Source organism: Hemitrygon akajei, chromosome 28 (genome assembly GCF_048418815.1).
Source record: "Hemitrygon akajei chromosome 28, sHemAka1.3, whole genome shotgun sequence".
Lineage (NCBI taxonomy): Eukaryota > Metazoa > Chordata > Chondrichthyes > Myliobatiformes > Dasyatidae > Hemitrygon > Hemitrygon akajei.
The window spans coordinates 5,635,511-5,649,501 of record NC_133151.1 but is presented as its reverse complement, the minus strand read 5'-3'; the positions used below and the strand labels follow the sequence as shown (position 1 = coordinate 5,649,501).

The window sequence follows — 13,991 nt, the reverse complement described above, 5'->3', positions numbered from 1 at the left end:
GAGGGTCGGTGTCACGGCGGGAGACCCGTGTGTCGTCGGGTGGGGGGGGGGGGGGGGGGGGAGTTAGAAAATCTACTGTATGCCCAAAGACCCAGGACTTTTGTGACCTTCAGGTACAGAGCTCGAAAAGAAGCGACGTAACGGACTTTTAACATTGTAAACCAGCGAGTTGTTTGTTGTGTCTCCCCTCTCGCTGTGAAAATGGAGACACCTCCCTCCCTCTTATTAGGGAGAGAGAGAGAGCCTGCAGTCTGTCGAATACCAGGTGAAACGCGAAGTCATTGGGGTAACTGCCAGTCTGTGTCTTTGCTGTTGCTTTGCTCACGTTTGAGTGCTCAGTGGCTTGCTATTTTTTTGCTGGTGACCTGCAGGCCAGCGGAGGGAATGAGCCCCTTACCCCTCCTTTGGTCGAGCTGTATCTCCACCCCGCCAACCAACCCCATGTATACCCCGCGTGATTTTGTATAACTCCATCAAATCTCCCCTCGTTCTCCTGCTCGACCAAGGAACAAAGTCCGAACCTACTCAGACTCAAGTCCGGCAACACCCTTGTAAATCTTCTCTGTACCGCTCCGATCTTACAGACATCTTTCCTGCAAGGAGGCGACCAGAACTGTACACAATACCTCAGATTAGGCCTCACCAACGTCTTATACAAGTTCGACCGGTCTGACTCCCGGGGGGGGGGGGAAGAATGAGGCTCACCCACCTTGCTATCCAGGAATTTCTGGGCCAGCTCCGCGTCTTTCAGCTCACAGTTTCCGGAGAAGTAAGTGGTGATGCCCTACGGGAGAGAAGGTATTCAAAGGACAGAGAGTTCATTTCAACACTCCAGCTGGGGAGGACCGCTTGTTGCTACTGACGACAGTCACACAGTGAGTAGCGAGGGCTGCAGAGGGAATGGGGGCGGTGTAGGCCCCAAGGCCAGGTGCCAGGAGCAATTCCCGGACAGGAATATAACAGGAGGCGGCATTTCCGGTTAAACTATAACCAACGGCACAGGTGACAGAACCCGGGACCCTGCAGGACCCAAATTAAAAAGACGGCGGATGCTGGAGTTCTGAGCAACACACAAAAAAAAAACTGGACTAAGCGCCCTTTAGTTAAGATTAAACAGGATTGGGAGAAGGAACTCAATTTGACTTTTATATGGGAGGATTGGATGCGGATTCTGAAGCTGGTTAACTCTTCTTCGATCTGCGCTGGTCATTCACTGATTCAATTTAAAATTGTACATCGTTACCATTTGACGAAGGGGAGACTTTCTAAAATATTTCCCAGTGTTGACAAGTATTGCGATAGATGTAAAACTGAGATAGCCACACTGACACCTATGTTCTGGTCATGTTCTATATAAAAACTGTTCTGGAAGTCAGTCTTTTCGACAATTTCTAAAGCACTTAGGATCAACTTACAACCTAATAAATTGACTGCGCTTTTTGGAATAAATCCTCAAAATATCCATGGTATTTCTGTGTCTGACCAACATGTTATTGCGTTTGTTACGTTGATAGCTAGGTGGGCCATACTGTTGAAATGGAAGGATATATCAGCTCCTACTTTGTCACAATGGTTCTCTCAAGTGATGCTGTGTCTTAGCTTGGAGAAAATTAGAAGTCGAACCTTTGAACCTTTATTTGACTTTGAGAAGAGATGGGGCTCACTTGCTCGTTACTATCATTTCAGTTAACTGACAGATTTCCTCCACGATCTAAGTGTAAATTCTTTTTTGATATATCTTTCTTTCTTGTTGGCGGTTCAGTGTTTATCTTTAGAAGCTTTCTGAACGACACACGGCTCAAGGGTTGTACCCCCAATGGGTTCTTTTTCTCCCCCCTCACTTTTCTTGCTTAGTAGGGTTCTTTTTTTAATTCACAAAGATTTTCAATCTTTAAGATAATTTTTTCAGGCATTCTAAAGTGTTGTTACTTCGATGTACCTGTGTTATTTTTGAATAATAATAATAGAAAGATTTGAAAAGAAAAAAAAACTGGAGGAACTCAGCAGGTCAGGCAGCATCGGTGGAGCGAAATGGCCAGTTGTCGTTTTAAGTGAAGAATGCTCCCCCTCAGGTTCCCCTCAAATAATTTACTTTTCACTCTAAACCTCTGAGCTTTGGAAGTTTATTTACCGAGGCGCGGCGCGGAGCAGGCCCTTCCAGCCCCTCGAGCTGTGCCGCCCCGCAATCCCCCGATTTAACCCCCGCCTGACCACGGGACAATCTACCGACCAGCACGTCCCGGAGGAAACCCACGCGGCCACGGGGAGAACGTACAAACTCCTCACAGGCAGCGGCGGGAACCGAACCCGGGTCGCTGGCGTTGTGCTAATATGCTACCGGGTGATCAGAAACCTACGGCCTCTAGTTCTAACCTCACACAGAGCGGGATGAAGCAAGAGGTGGCAGGTGAATCTGGGCGCCCGATCTCCGCAATCGTTCATTTTAAATTTTAAACAAGGATTCGGAGCATTTGGAACTAACTGAGGAGCTGAAAAACAAAGATTCAATAAAAAGACGACAAAGGTGCTGCCTTTGGAAGAAGAATGACCACCTTTATACTCGAGGTAAGAGAGAAAATTCCTCATAGAAATAATCCAGTTAATAGGCTGCATAATTAAAACAATTATAACGTGCATAATATTTAGCCAATTAAAAGTGAAAAGATATATGTGACTGCTATACCGCCTTCTGCCAGTAAGGGGAGACAAAACACACACGTGCGGTGAAAACTGCATGTTTGTTGACTAAAAAATAATCATAACTGATTCTTACTGGCACAATTGCATTAATTCAACTCATATATTATAAAAAGAATTTAAGAAACACAATTCCAACTTGGGTGAGGAGGGGTAATCAGCAGATAGAGGAGGGGAGGAGTAGTGACAAGAGGGTGGATGATATGATGTCAGCCTGTAGTCTGAAATCGACAGGGAGCACAGGATGTTGTTTTTAATTATTCACGGTTCAGGGCCACAGCATCGCTTTGAGGCCGACAGCGGACACACGCCCCCCGCCCTCAGCCACCGGCCATCAATCACCCATCTCCGTTCTCCCACCACCATCACCGGCTGTCACCAACCCCACCCCATTGCCCACCCAACTGAAACACCACCACCCACCCACGCGAGGGGGCACCTTTGGCTACGCGCAGTGCCCGTGAGGGACCACCCTTCCCCACTAGATTAAGACAGCAGCCGGTTTACCTTGGCTCCCAGTCCCAGCTGCTTCTGCCTGTCTTCCAGCGAGAACATGAGATTTCCGCACACCCGCCAGAGCCTCTCCATCTCTTCCGGGTTCTTCTCGAAGGCTCTGCTCCGCCAGACCAAGTCCTTCAGCTTCTCCTGTGAGGCAGGGGAGGACAGACGTCAGGGAGGGGGCCACGAGAACAGATCACCGGGGGAATTCCCAACAAACAGGGCCAGAGCGTAGAGGTACGTCGAGCAAGCCTGCCCCATCGTCCACTGAGGTAACAGTGAGTCCCCCCATCTCAATCCCTGAATACGCTCAGTGGCCACTTTATTAGGTACACCTGCTCGTTAATGCAAATATCTAACCGGCCAATCGCATGGCAGCAACTCAATGCATCAAAGCGTGCAGACACGGTCAAGAGGTTCAGTTTTTGTCCAGGCCGAACATCAGAACGGGGGAAGAAATGTGATCTGAGCGACTTTGACTGTGGAATGATTGTTGGTGCCAGTTGGGGTGGTTCGAGTATCGCAGATCTCCCGGGATTTTCACGCACAACAGTCTCTAGAGTTCTCAGAAAACGGTGCGAGAAACACAAAGGCATTCAGTGAGCGGCAGTTCTGTGGGCGAAGACGCCTTGTTAATAGGAGAGGTCAGAGGAGAAGGGCCAGACTGGTTCAAGCTGACAGGAAGGTGACAGTAACTCAGTTAGCCATCCGTCACAACAGCGGTCTGCGGTGGAGCCTCCACGCTCTTCGAAGAAGAGAATTAAGCCCTTGTGCCAACGTGAAGGCTGCAAAACCTGAACCTGCCACCGACCATATCTTTTTGGCACTTCTGTGCCCCGTCCATCACGGGAAAGCTCTCCCCACCACAGGGCACAGTTCAAGCGCTCCCGAGTCCCCTTTGCCCCTCTCTGACTTCTGAATTTTCTCCCCGTTTAGAAAATAGTCCACGCCTTTATTCCACCAACGTGCGCGACCGTACATTTCCCTACACTGTACTCCATCTGCTACCTCTTTGCCCGTTCCTGGGGCAGAAACGTGGTGGGAACAGCCCACGACATCACACGCGAAGCCCTCTCCGTCACCGAGCACGCTGAGTGCGCGTGCCTTCGGGCTCCTGATGGCAGCTATCAGAACAGGGCACGTCCTGGGTGACGGGGGTCCTTGGTGCGGGATGCCACCCCACCGAGGCGTCGCCTCTCGGAAGCGTCCCCCATGCTGGGGAGGATACCGCCCATGATGGAGCTGGCTGAGTTTACAACTTTCTGCAGCTTTTTTGTTTCCAAATTTATTCACTGGCGCCTCAGAACCAGACGGCGATGCAGCCAGTCAGAATGCTCCCTGCGGTGAAACTGCAGAAATTTGCCCGCGACTTTGGTGACACACCAAATCTCCTCAAACTCCTGACGAAGTACAGTCGCTGGCTTGGCGAACCCTCAAACTTACCAGCCACTTGCACCTGCCCCTTGTAAGGGTGGACGTGGGAGTCACCGAGAACTACTACACCCCGCAGTTGTCCCCGCATGTGCCAGATCGAAAGGCGGCCCTGTGCAAAAGACTTGGGCATACATGTGTAGCCGGGGAGTCTAGGATTTTTGCACAGTACTGCATTTGACAACGTGGAGCGGAGAGGGAATCTGTAAATCTAGCGGGAGCAGAAGACGGGAATATCTCCCATCCGCTCCATAATGTACTGGTTAGGCACAGGAGTACGTTCAGCCAGAGACTCATTCCACCAAGATGTAACACTGAGCGTCATAGGAAGTCATTCCTGCCTGTGGCCATCAAACTTTACAACTCCTCCCTCGGAGTGTCAGACACCCTGAGCCAATAGGCTGGTCCTGGACTTATTTCCACTTGGCATAATTAACCCATTATTATTGAATTATTTATGGTTTTATATTGTTATATTTCTTCACTATTCTTGGTTGGTGCGGCTGTAACGAAACCCCATTTCCCTCGGGATCAATAAAGTATGTCTGTCTGTCTGTCTGAATGGCAAGGGCGGAGCGCCGCGGGAGGGGTGAGGGACAGGGGTCAGAGGAGTGTCAGGGCGGGGGATGAGGCCGGTACAGACACACCCAGCCCTGAGACACAGGCAAGGTCATCTGATTCCAAACAATTGGTTTACTGACATCACAGAATGTCTCTCTGGTGCTTCCCGCCCCCTCCCCTCTCCCTTCCCCTTTTCCCCCAACCGTGATTCTCCCCTCTCCCTGCCCCCTTCCCACTCTCGGTCCACAACAGAGACCCATATCAGAATCCGGTTCATCATCACTCACGTACGTCGTGAAATTTGTTTTGGTAGCAGCACTACAGTGCAATACATAAAATTACTACAGTACTGTGCAGAAGTCCTGGGCACCCCAGGTGTATATATGCGTCCGAGACTTTTGCACAGTACTGTATCCAGGGTCTGATTGTTTCAAGCAACACACACAAAATGCTGGTGGAACCCAGCAGGCCGGGCAGCATCTATAGGGAGAAGTACTGTCGACGTTTCGGGCCGAGACCCTTCGTCAGGACTCAAAACAGGTTCAATACCGCCCCCTGCTGACCGGGAGGATTCAGGAGAGTGGTCCCAACATCTAAAACAGGTTCAATACCGCCCCCTGCTGACCAGGAGGATTCAGGAGAGTGGTCCCAACATCTAACACAGGTTCAATACCGCCCACTGCTGACCGGGAGGATTCAGGAGAGTGGTCCCAACATTTAAAACAACACACACAAAATGCTGGTGGAACGCAGCAGGCCAGGCAGCATCTGTAGGGAGAAGCACTGTCGACATTTCGGGCCGAGACCCTTCGTCAGCTCTCGGCCCGAAACATCGGCTGTACTTCTCCCTATAGACGCTGCCTGGCCTGCTGCGTTCCACCAGCATTTTGTGTGTGTGTTGCTTGAATTTCCAGCATCTGCAGATTTCCTCCTGTTTAACTGTTTCAAGACCAGACTGGCTCTGACTTACGATGTGCTCTTGAACCGAAAAGGGAGTTACACGATCGGAGTTTAAAGAGCTGACGCCTTTACCTGTGGCAAGTTCGGCACAAACTTGGTGTCTCCGAAGGATTTGTAGTTGCCCATGTTGGAATAAACTCCAGCAGCATACACGAGGAACGCCTGTGAGAGACCACAAAGATCAACATGTAAATCGTACTGCATGGTCAAAATGTCATAAGAATCACCACCTATTACAGAAGTGTGGTAGAAATGGTTAAAACTGGTGTGTGATGGGATACTTGACCATTCTTGAGCAGCTCAAGTCAAGTTACTTTTATTGTCATTTCAACCATAACTGCTGGTACAGTACATAGTAAAAATGAGACAACGTTTTTTTCAGGACCATGGTGTTACATGACACAGTACAAAAACTAGACTGAACTACGTAAACAAAACAGAAAAAAAACTACACTAGACTACAGACTACCCAGGACTGCATAAAGTGCACAAAACAGTGCAGGCATTACAATAAATAATAAACAGGACAATAGGGCAGTAAGGTGTCAGTCCAGGCTCTGGGTATTGAGGAGTCTGATAGCTTGGGGGAAGAAACTGTTACACAGTCTGGTCATGAGAGCCCGAATGCTTCGGTGCCTTTTCCCAGACGGCAGGAGGGAGAAGAGTTTGTATGAGGGGTGCGTGGGGTCCTTCATAATGCAGTTTGCTTTGCGGATGCAGCGTGTAGTGTAAATGTCCGTGATGGCGGGAAGGGAGACCCTGATGATCTTCTCAGCTGACCTCACTATCCGCTGCAGGGTCTTGCAGTCCGAGCTGGGCTTAAGACTGCTGATGCGTGTCGAGAATAATCCTGGATGATAAGCGCAGTACCAGGAACTCCAATTAATAAGTTACCGGGCCCCTGGAACTAGGAGGGAGGATGCGTCTGGGGGTAAATTATGAGTCCCGATAACAGGAAGCAGGAAGAACTATTACAGACTCGCGCCGAGAGATAACTGACTTGTCTTTTAAATGATTGATCATGTACTGACCAGTGGGACGCCAAAGAAAGTTACGCAAAATTGTTTGTCTTGCTGTATAAATATGAGCTCTGTACAACCTAAAAATCAGAGTTCTGGTGGCGGTGGAGACTGCTGCAGACTCTCCAGGATATCACGTCGATAAACTCAAAGTCACTCTGGGTGTTTCCATGACAAGGCACTGGAGTATTGTGAGCAACTTTGGGCCCCTTTGCTCAGAAAGGGTGTGCTGGCGCTGGAGAGAGTCCAGAGGAGGTTCCCGAGAATGATTCTGGGCACAGAAGGACATGAGGAGCATTTGATGGCTCCGGGCCTGTACAGAAGAATGAAGGGGGGGATCTCACTGAAGCCTATCGAATATTGAAAGGCCGAGATAATGTGGATGTGGAGAGGATGTTTCCCTTTAGTGGGGGAGTCTAGGACCAGAGGACACAGATAGAGTGGGTGTGGAGAGGATGTTTCCTATAGTGGGGGAGTCTGGGACCAGAGGACACAGATAGAGTGGATGTGGAGAGGATGTTTCCTATAGTGGGGGAGTCTAGGACCAGAGGACACAGATAGAGTGGGTGTGGAGAGGATGTTTCCTATAGTGGGGGAGTCTAGGACCAGAGGACACAGATAGAGTGGATGTGGAGAGGATGTTTCCTATAGTGGGGGAGTCTGGGACCAGAGGACACAGATAGAGTGGATGTGGAGAGGATGTTTCCTGTGGTGTGGGAGTCTAGGACCAGAGGACACAGATAGAGTGGATGTGGAGAGGATGTTTCCTATAGTGGGGGAGTCTAGGACCAGAGGACACAGATAGAGTGGATGTGGAGAGGATGTTTCCTGTGGTGTGGGAGTCTAGGACCAGAGGACACAGATAGAGTGGATGTGGAGAGGATGTTTCCTGTGGTGTGGGAGTCTAGGACCAGAGGACACAGATAGAGTGGATGTGGAGAGGATGTTTCCTATAGTGGGGGAGTCTAGGACCAGAGGACACAGATAGAGTGGATGTGGAGAGGATGTTTCCTATAGTGGGGGGAGTCTAGGACCAGAGGACACAGATAGAGTGGATGTGGAGAGGATGTTTCCTATAGTGGGGGAGTCTAGGACCAGAGGACACAGATAGAGTGGATGTGGAGAGGATGTTTCCTGTGGTGTGGGAGTCTAGGACCAGAGGACACAGATAGAGTGGATGTGGAGAGGATGTTTCCTATAGTGGGGGAGTCTAGGACCAGAGGACACAGATAGAGTGGGTGTGGAGAGGATGTTTCCTATAGTGGGGGAGTCTGGGACCAGAGGACACAGATAGAGTGGATGTGGAGAGGATGTTTCCTATAGTGGGGGAGTCTAGGACCAGAGGGCTTATAGATTCTTATAGGCATCCGTTAGACTCATGAGACCATGGATTTGCACCTTGGAAGGTTTCCAGGGTGCAGGCCTGGGTAGGGTTGTATGGGAGACCGGCAGTTGCCCAAGCTGCAAGCCTTCCCCTCTCCACACCACCGATGTTGCCCAAGGGAAGGGCACTAGGACCCAAGCAGCTTGGCACCGGTGATGTCACAGAGCAATGTGTGGTTAAGCGCCTTGCTCAAGGACACAACGTGCTGCCTCAGCCGAGGCTCGAACCAGTGACCTTCAGATCACTAGGCCGAAGCCTTATCCACTAGGCCACGCGCCAACACACAGGACACAGCCTCAGAGTAGAGGGTTGTCCCTTTGCGATGGGAAGTACACCCTTAAACCGCAGAGTGGCGAATCTGTGGAAGTCATTGCCACAGGCGGCTGTGGAGGCCGAGTCACTGGGTAAATTTGGTTGACAGGTTGCTGACTAGTAAGGATGCCAAGGGTTCAGGGGAGAAACCAGGAGAGTGGGGTTGAGAGGGATGGTAAGTCAGCCACAATGGGATAGCAGAGGGCACTAGATGGGCTGAATGGCTAGGTCCTATGCCTTAACCGGAGACGTCATTCTTACCGAGATACAATGCAAGAACGTGCTTTTCGATCCAGATCAGATCGTTACACAGTGCATTGAGGCAGGACAAAACATTAACAGAATGCAGAAAACGGCTAGAGAGAGTGCATTGTGGTTAAATAAATAAGAAACAGTGCACATAAATAGAATCAGCCTCTGATTTGTTTTCCATCTCGGCCTTCCAGCAGGCTGGGACCGATTTCCCTGGAGCGTTTGGGTGCTGCCTCTCCGGTACAAGGGTCACAGCAGCTGCACAACGTTCTGGGAGGGGAAGGTAAACACCCAGTGATCGCGGGGCGTACAGGTGCCAACCAGACAGAGGAAAGAAAGTCTGTTTTGGGCAGGCCGAGTTTCAGGCAGCTAAAGGTTTAGTCTCGTTTGCCGTGGGTACATCGAGACTTCCGTGCTCCGTCCCATAGCTCTACTGAGGAGCGGAGAGCAAGTCTGGCAGTCTGGCAGGGGCAAAAGATGTTAGGGATAGCGAGGGCGTGGGACGGGAGGCAGAGGAGGAGTGCCAGGGACGGGGCGGCGTGGGTGTAGCCGCACCCAGCCCTGAGACACCACGCCAAGTCGTTTGATTCCAAACAATTGGTTTATTGATTATTACAGGAAGTCTCTCTGGTGCTTCCTGATACCTTCCCCTTTCCATCACCATGAATACAGTAACTTGGCCTCCACGGCCATCTGTGCCAACTAACTTCACAGATTCACCACCCTCTGGATCAAGAAATTCCTCTTCTCTGTTCTAAAGAAAGGTCCTTCTATTCTGAGGCTGTGCTGTCTGGTCCCACATCCCCCACTATCGGAAACATCCTCTCCACATCCACTCTATCTGTGTCCTCTGGTCCTAGACTCCTCCACTGTAGGAAACATCCTCTCCACATCCACTCTATCTGTGTCCTCTGGTCCTAGACTCCCCCACCATGGGAAACACCCTCTCCACATCCACTCTATCTGTGTCCTCTGGTCCTAGACTCTCCCACTATAGGAAACATCCTCTCCACATCCACTCTAGCTGTGTCCTCTGGTCCTAGACTCCCCCACTATAAGAAACATCCTCTCCACATCCACTCTATCTGTGTCCTCTGGTCCCAGACTCCCCCACTATAGGAAACATCCTCTCCACATCCACTCTATCTGTGTCCTCTGATCCTAGACTCCCCCACTATAGGGAAACATCCTCTACACATCCACTCTATCTGTGTCCTCTGGTCCTAGACTCCCCCACTATAGGAAACAACCTCTCCACGTCCACTCTATCTGTGTCCTCTGGTCCTAGACTCCCCCACTATAGGAAACATCCTCTCCACATCCACTCTATCTGTGTCCTCTGGTCCTAGACTCCCCCACTATAGGAAACATCCTCTCCACATCCGCTCTAACTAGACCTTCCAATGTTCACGTAGCTGAAGGTCCGGACTAACTCCAGACAAGTCCCCGGCAGAAAGCAGCAGGACGAAGGCAAGGAGCTCCAGCCATGGTGCCCGAGGAGTTAATTTATTTCGGAAGCTTCGTGCCAAGTCCCAAGTGTGATCCTGAAACCAGAGGAGGAACTAGCGGAAGAGTGGTTTCGCTTCGGAGAGCAGGGTGGGGCGTAACAAGCCCTGGCAACGAGCCCGCAGGGGAGCAGCTAAGTGAAACTGAAGATTTATATTTAAGATCCAACGGTCAATGACTATTTCAGAGAGTGCTCAGGTTACCCTAAGCGAGGCTGGTTTGTGCGTGTTCTGAAATACGATAGGTAGGTCTAACAGCCACTGAGCTCTCCTGCACCTGTGATGATACCCTGTGGTATCCAGATACCCAGCGACCCAGGTTCAATTCCCACCACAGGCAGCAAGGACAATCTCCCCATGACCGTGTGGGGGGTTTCCTCCCACGCCGCGAAGGCGTGCAAGTCAGGGTTAAGCGCGCCGTGAGATCACTACGTTGGCAAATCGTGCAGAGGGCGCGGAGGGTCTGCCGAGGGATACGGATAGGTTAAGTGAGCGGGCAAGGGTCTGGCCGTTGGAGTACGACGGCGGCAAATGAGAGGTAGGAGACCCGACTATTATGTAAATGGCGACAGATCTGCAGCGCGCAGAGGAATTTGGGACTGCTCGTGTCTGAATCGCAAAATGGCTGGTCTGCAGGTGATCCAGCAGCCCTCCATTGCTAGAGAGACTGAATTTAAGAGCGGGGGCGAGTGGGTTACGCTGTAACTATGCAGGGCGAGGCCACACCCGGAGTACCGCGTGCAAGCTCTGGTCTTCTTACTAGGGGAAAGGTGCACTGGCTTTGGGGGAGCCAGGTTCAACGGCTTGTTTCCGGAGATGGGGAGGGTCCAGCCTCTGGGGAGAGGTCACGTCTCCCGGGACTGCACTCACTGGAACTCAGAGCAATGAGAGGGGATTTCACAAAAGGGAAAGATGAGATAGAGGCGGGGAAAGTTCTTTCCACTGGTAGGTGAGACTAGAACTAGGGGACATCGCCTCAAAATTTGGGGAACAGACTTAGGTTGGAGATGAGGAGGAACTGCTTTCCCCCCAGAGAGTGATGAATCAGTTGAGCTCGCTGCCCAGGGAAGCCATACAGACTACCGATTACATTTAGAGCACTGTCAAGACCGATTAAGGGGTTGTGATTTAGGCAGGGAGGTAGAGCCAAGTCCAGATCAGCCACGCCATCTTACTGAACGGCGGAAGAGGCCGACTCCGGCTCCTGGTTCTCGTGGGGAGTCGTGGGACTGACTGCAATCCGCACCCCCTGGGGTACAGCTCTCCCCAGATCGAGGAACACGTAACGTGGGGCAATATCTCAGACAGGCGACATCCCCCCATCACAGAACATCCCTCCCCCCACCACCACCCCACGATCCGGGCCGTGCCCTCCGGGGAGCCTGAAGAGCCTCACCTCGGAGTCCGACAGCCGCTTCCTCCCCACTCCCGTCGGGTTCTCCAACCGGCCTGTAATCCCCCTAACCCTACCTGGGACTGGAACTCCTTCTCCCCCCTCGCTCGCGTGCTACTCTGCTCAGCCTGTCAGGCAAGCTACCGCCATTTATTTAAGTCTGCGTTAACTTGCGTTTCTCGCATTAGAGTCAGGTGCATTATCGGTGACGTGTGACCAGAGGTCATGGGGTTAAGGGTGGGAGGTGAGGAGCTCAAGGGGAACGTGAGGGGAAACCTCTTCACTCAGGAGGGCGGTGAGAGAGTGCGGGACGCGCCGCCAGCACGAGAGGTGCACACGAGCTCGATCTCGACGTTGAAGAGGAGTTTGGATAGGTACGAGGATGGTAGGGGTATGGAGGGCTGGGGTCCCTGTGCAGGTTGATGGGAGCGGGCAGTTTAAATGGTTCAGCAGGGACTAGATGGGCCGAAGGGCCTGTTTCTGTGCTGGACTTTTCTACGACTCTGTAAAATTTGCCGTTCTGCGGCAGCAGTACAAGAAATCAGAAAGATAAACGCTATGAAGTAAATAACGAGTAAGGGACACAGAACGCTGGAGGAACTCAGCAGGTCGGGCAGCATCCATGGAGAGGAATAAAGAGTTGACGCTGCGGACCGACCCTGCCCACGTCCTTGTCGTAGGGTCTGGAGGCTCGCGTGCCTCAGTGACCCGGAGAGCCATGTCAGGGGCTCTGTGCTTTGGCTCTTGGGAGGGTCACCCATGCCAAACAGGTCAAAGGGTAGAGGTCAGACTAAGAGTGGTCCACTGGTCCTCCAGGTTCGGGGCTTCAGCTCAGGGCTGACAACCCTGAGTGGTGAATCAAAATTGAATGGTGAATCGATGAAGAATCTTTCTGCATCGGAGTGTGACGGTATTCCTGAGTCTCCACCCAGGACTCGGGTGACTGACAGTGGTGAAAACCGAGAGGAAGCTACTGACACGATGAAGGAAGCCCAGAACACTGTGAGAGATGGAGGGCCTTCATCGCTGCCCCAAACGCCAGCGGGGGTAACGGGCACTGAGTAAGTATTTCGGGCCGAGACCCTTCATCAGGAGGGGAGGGGGGGCAGAAACCAGAATAAGAGGGTGGGGGGGAGGGGGGAAGGAATATAAACTGGCCAGTGATGGGCGAGGGGAAAGACGGGCGGATGGGAGGGGTGGGATGAAGTGAGAAGCTGGGAGGCGATTGGTGGGAAAAGGGGTAAAGAGCTGAAGAAAAAGGAATCGGATAGGAGAGTCGACCAAGGGAGGAGGGGAACCAGAGGGGCTGATGAGGAGAGGAGCAGGGGGGTGAGGGTGGATCCGGAATGGGGAATGGAAAATGAGGGGAATAAATTACCGGAAGTTAGGAAATCGCTAACCAGGTGGTGTACACAAGTCTGCTGACCCGTTAAGTTCTGCTGCCACAGAGAAACTGATTTCCATGTCAGTTACACCCACAGGAATGAAATGGAACAAGGTTTCAACGTCAATCAGTCAAAGAGGAGCTGGGATGATCGTCCTGATACCTGGAGTCAACAAACCAGACCAGTGAACCAATCGACCTCCCGGCTCCCAGCCGGGGTGCTTTGCGTGAAAATCTTCGGAGACCGTGGTCTGGCTCTTGTGGGAAGTTAAACGTGATTCAAAATGGAAGTCCGTCAGGTAAAGTGGTGTCAGCCTGCCAGGGGGTTGATTTGAGAAGGGACACGAGAACCAGTCCACGGCGATGTTTTTTGTGAAGGTCGCTCCCCGGGTAAATGGCGAGAAACGTTTCTGTCCTGGGGAAGTGAGATCATTGCTTGGGGACTGCAATGAATGGGTAGGTACTGTCGTCAGGGGTGTGGGAGGGTATAAGGTGGGGGGGGGGGGGGCGGCACTTTCCTCCTTCCAGTGGAGTTGTGTGTTAGGCCAGGGGGTGTGCAGTAGATGGAGAAGATAGGGACAAGTGGGTCGAGAGT

The 13,991-nt window shown here is 51.7% G+C and overlaps 1 protein-coding gene across 1 annotated transcript in view; it reads right to left on the bottom strand.

The window, feature by feature from the left end:
- Positions 1-13,991, bottom strand: part of dpp3 (dipeptidyl-peptidase 3) — a 56,111-nt gene that overhangs the window by 31,866 nt on the left and 10,254 nt on the right. Inside the window, 3 exon segments of the mRNA XM_073031235.1 lie at positions 710-784; positions 3,205-3,342; positions 6,220-6,309. Of these exon segments, the coding sequence (XP_072887336.1) occupies positions 710-784; positions 3,205-3,342; positions 6,220-6,309 (303 nt within the window).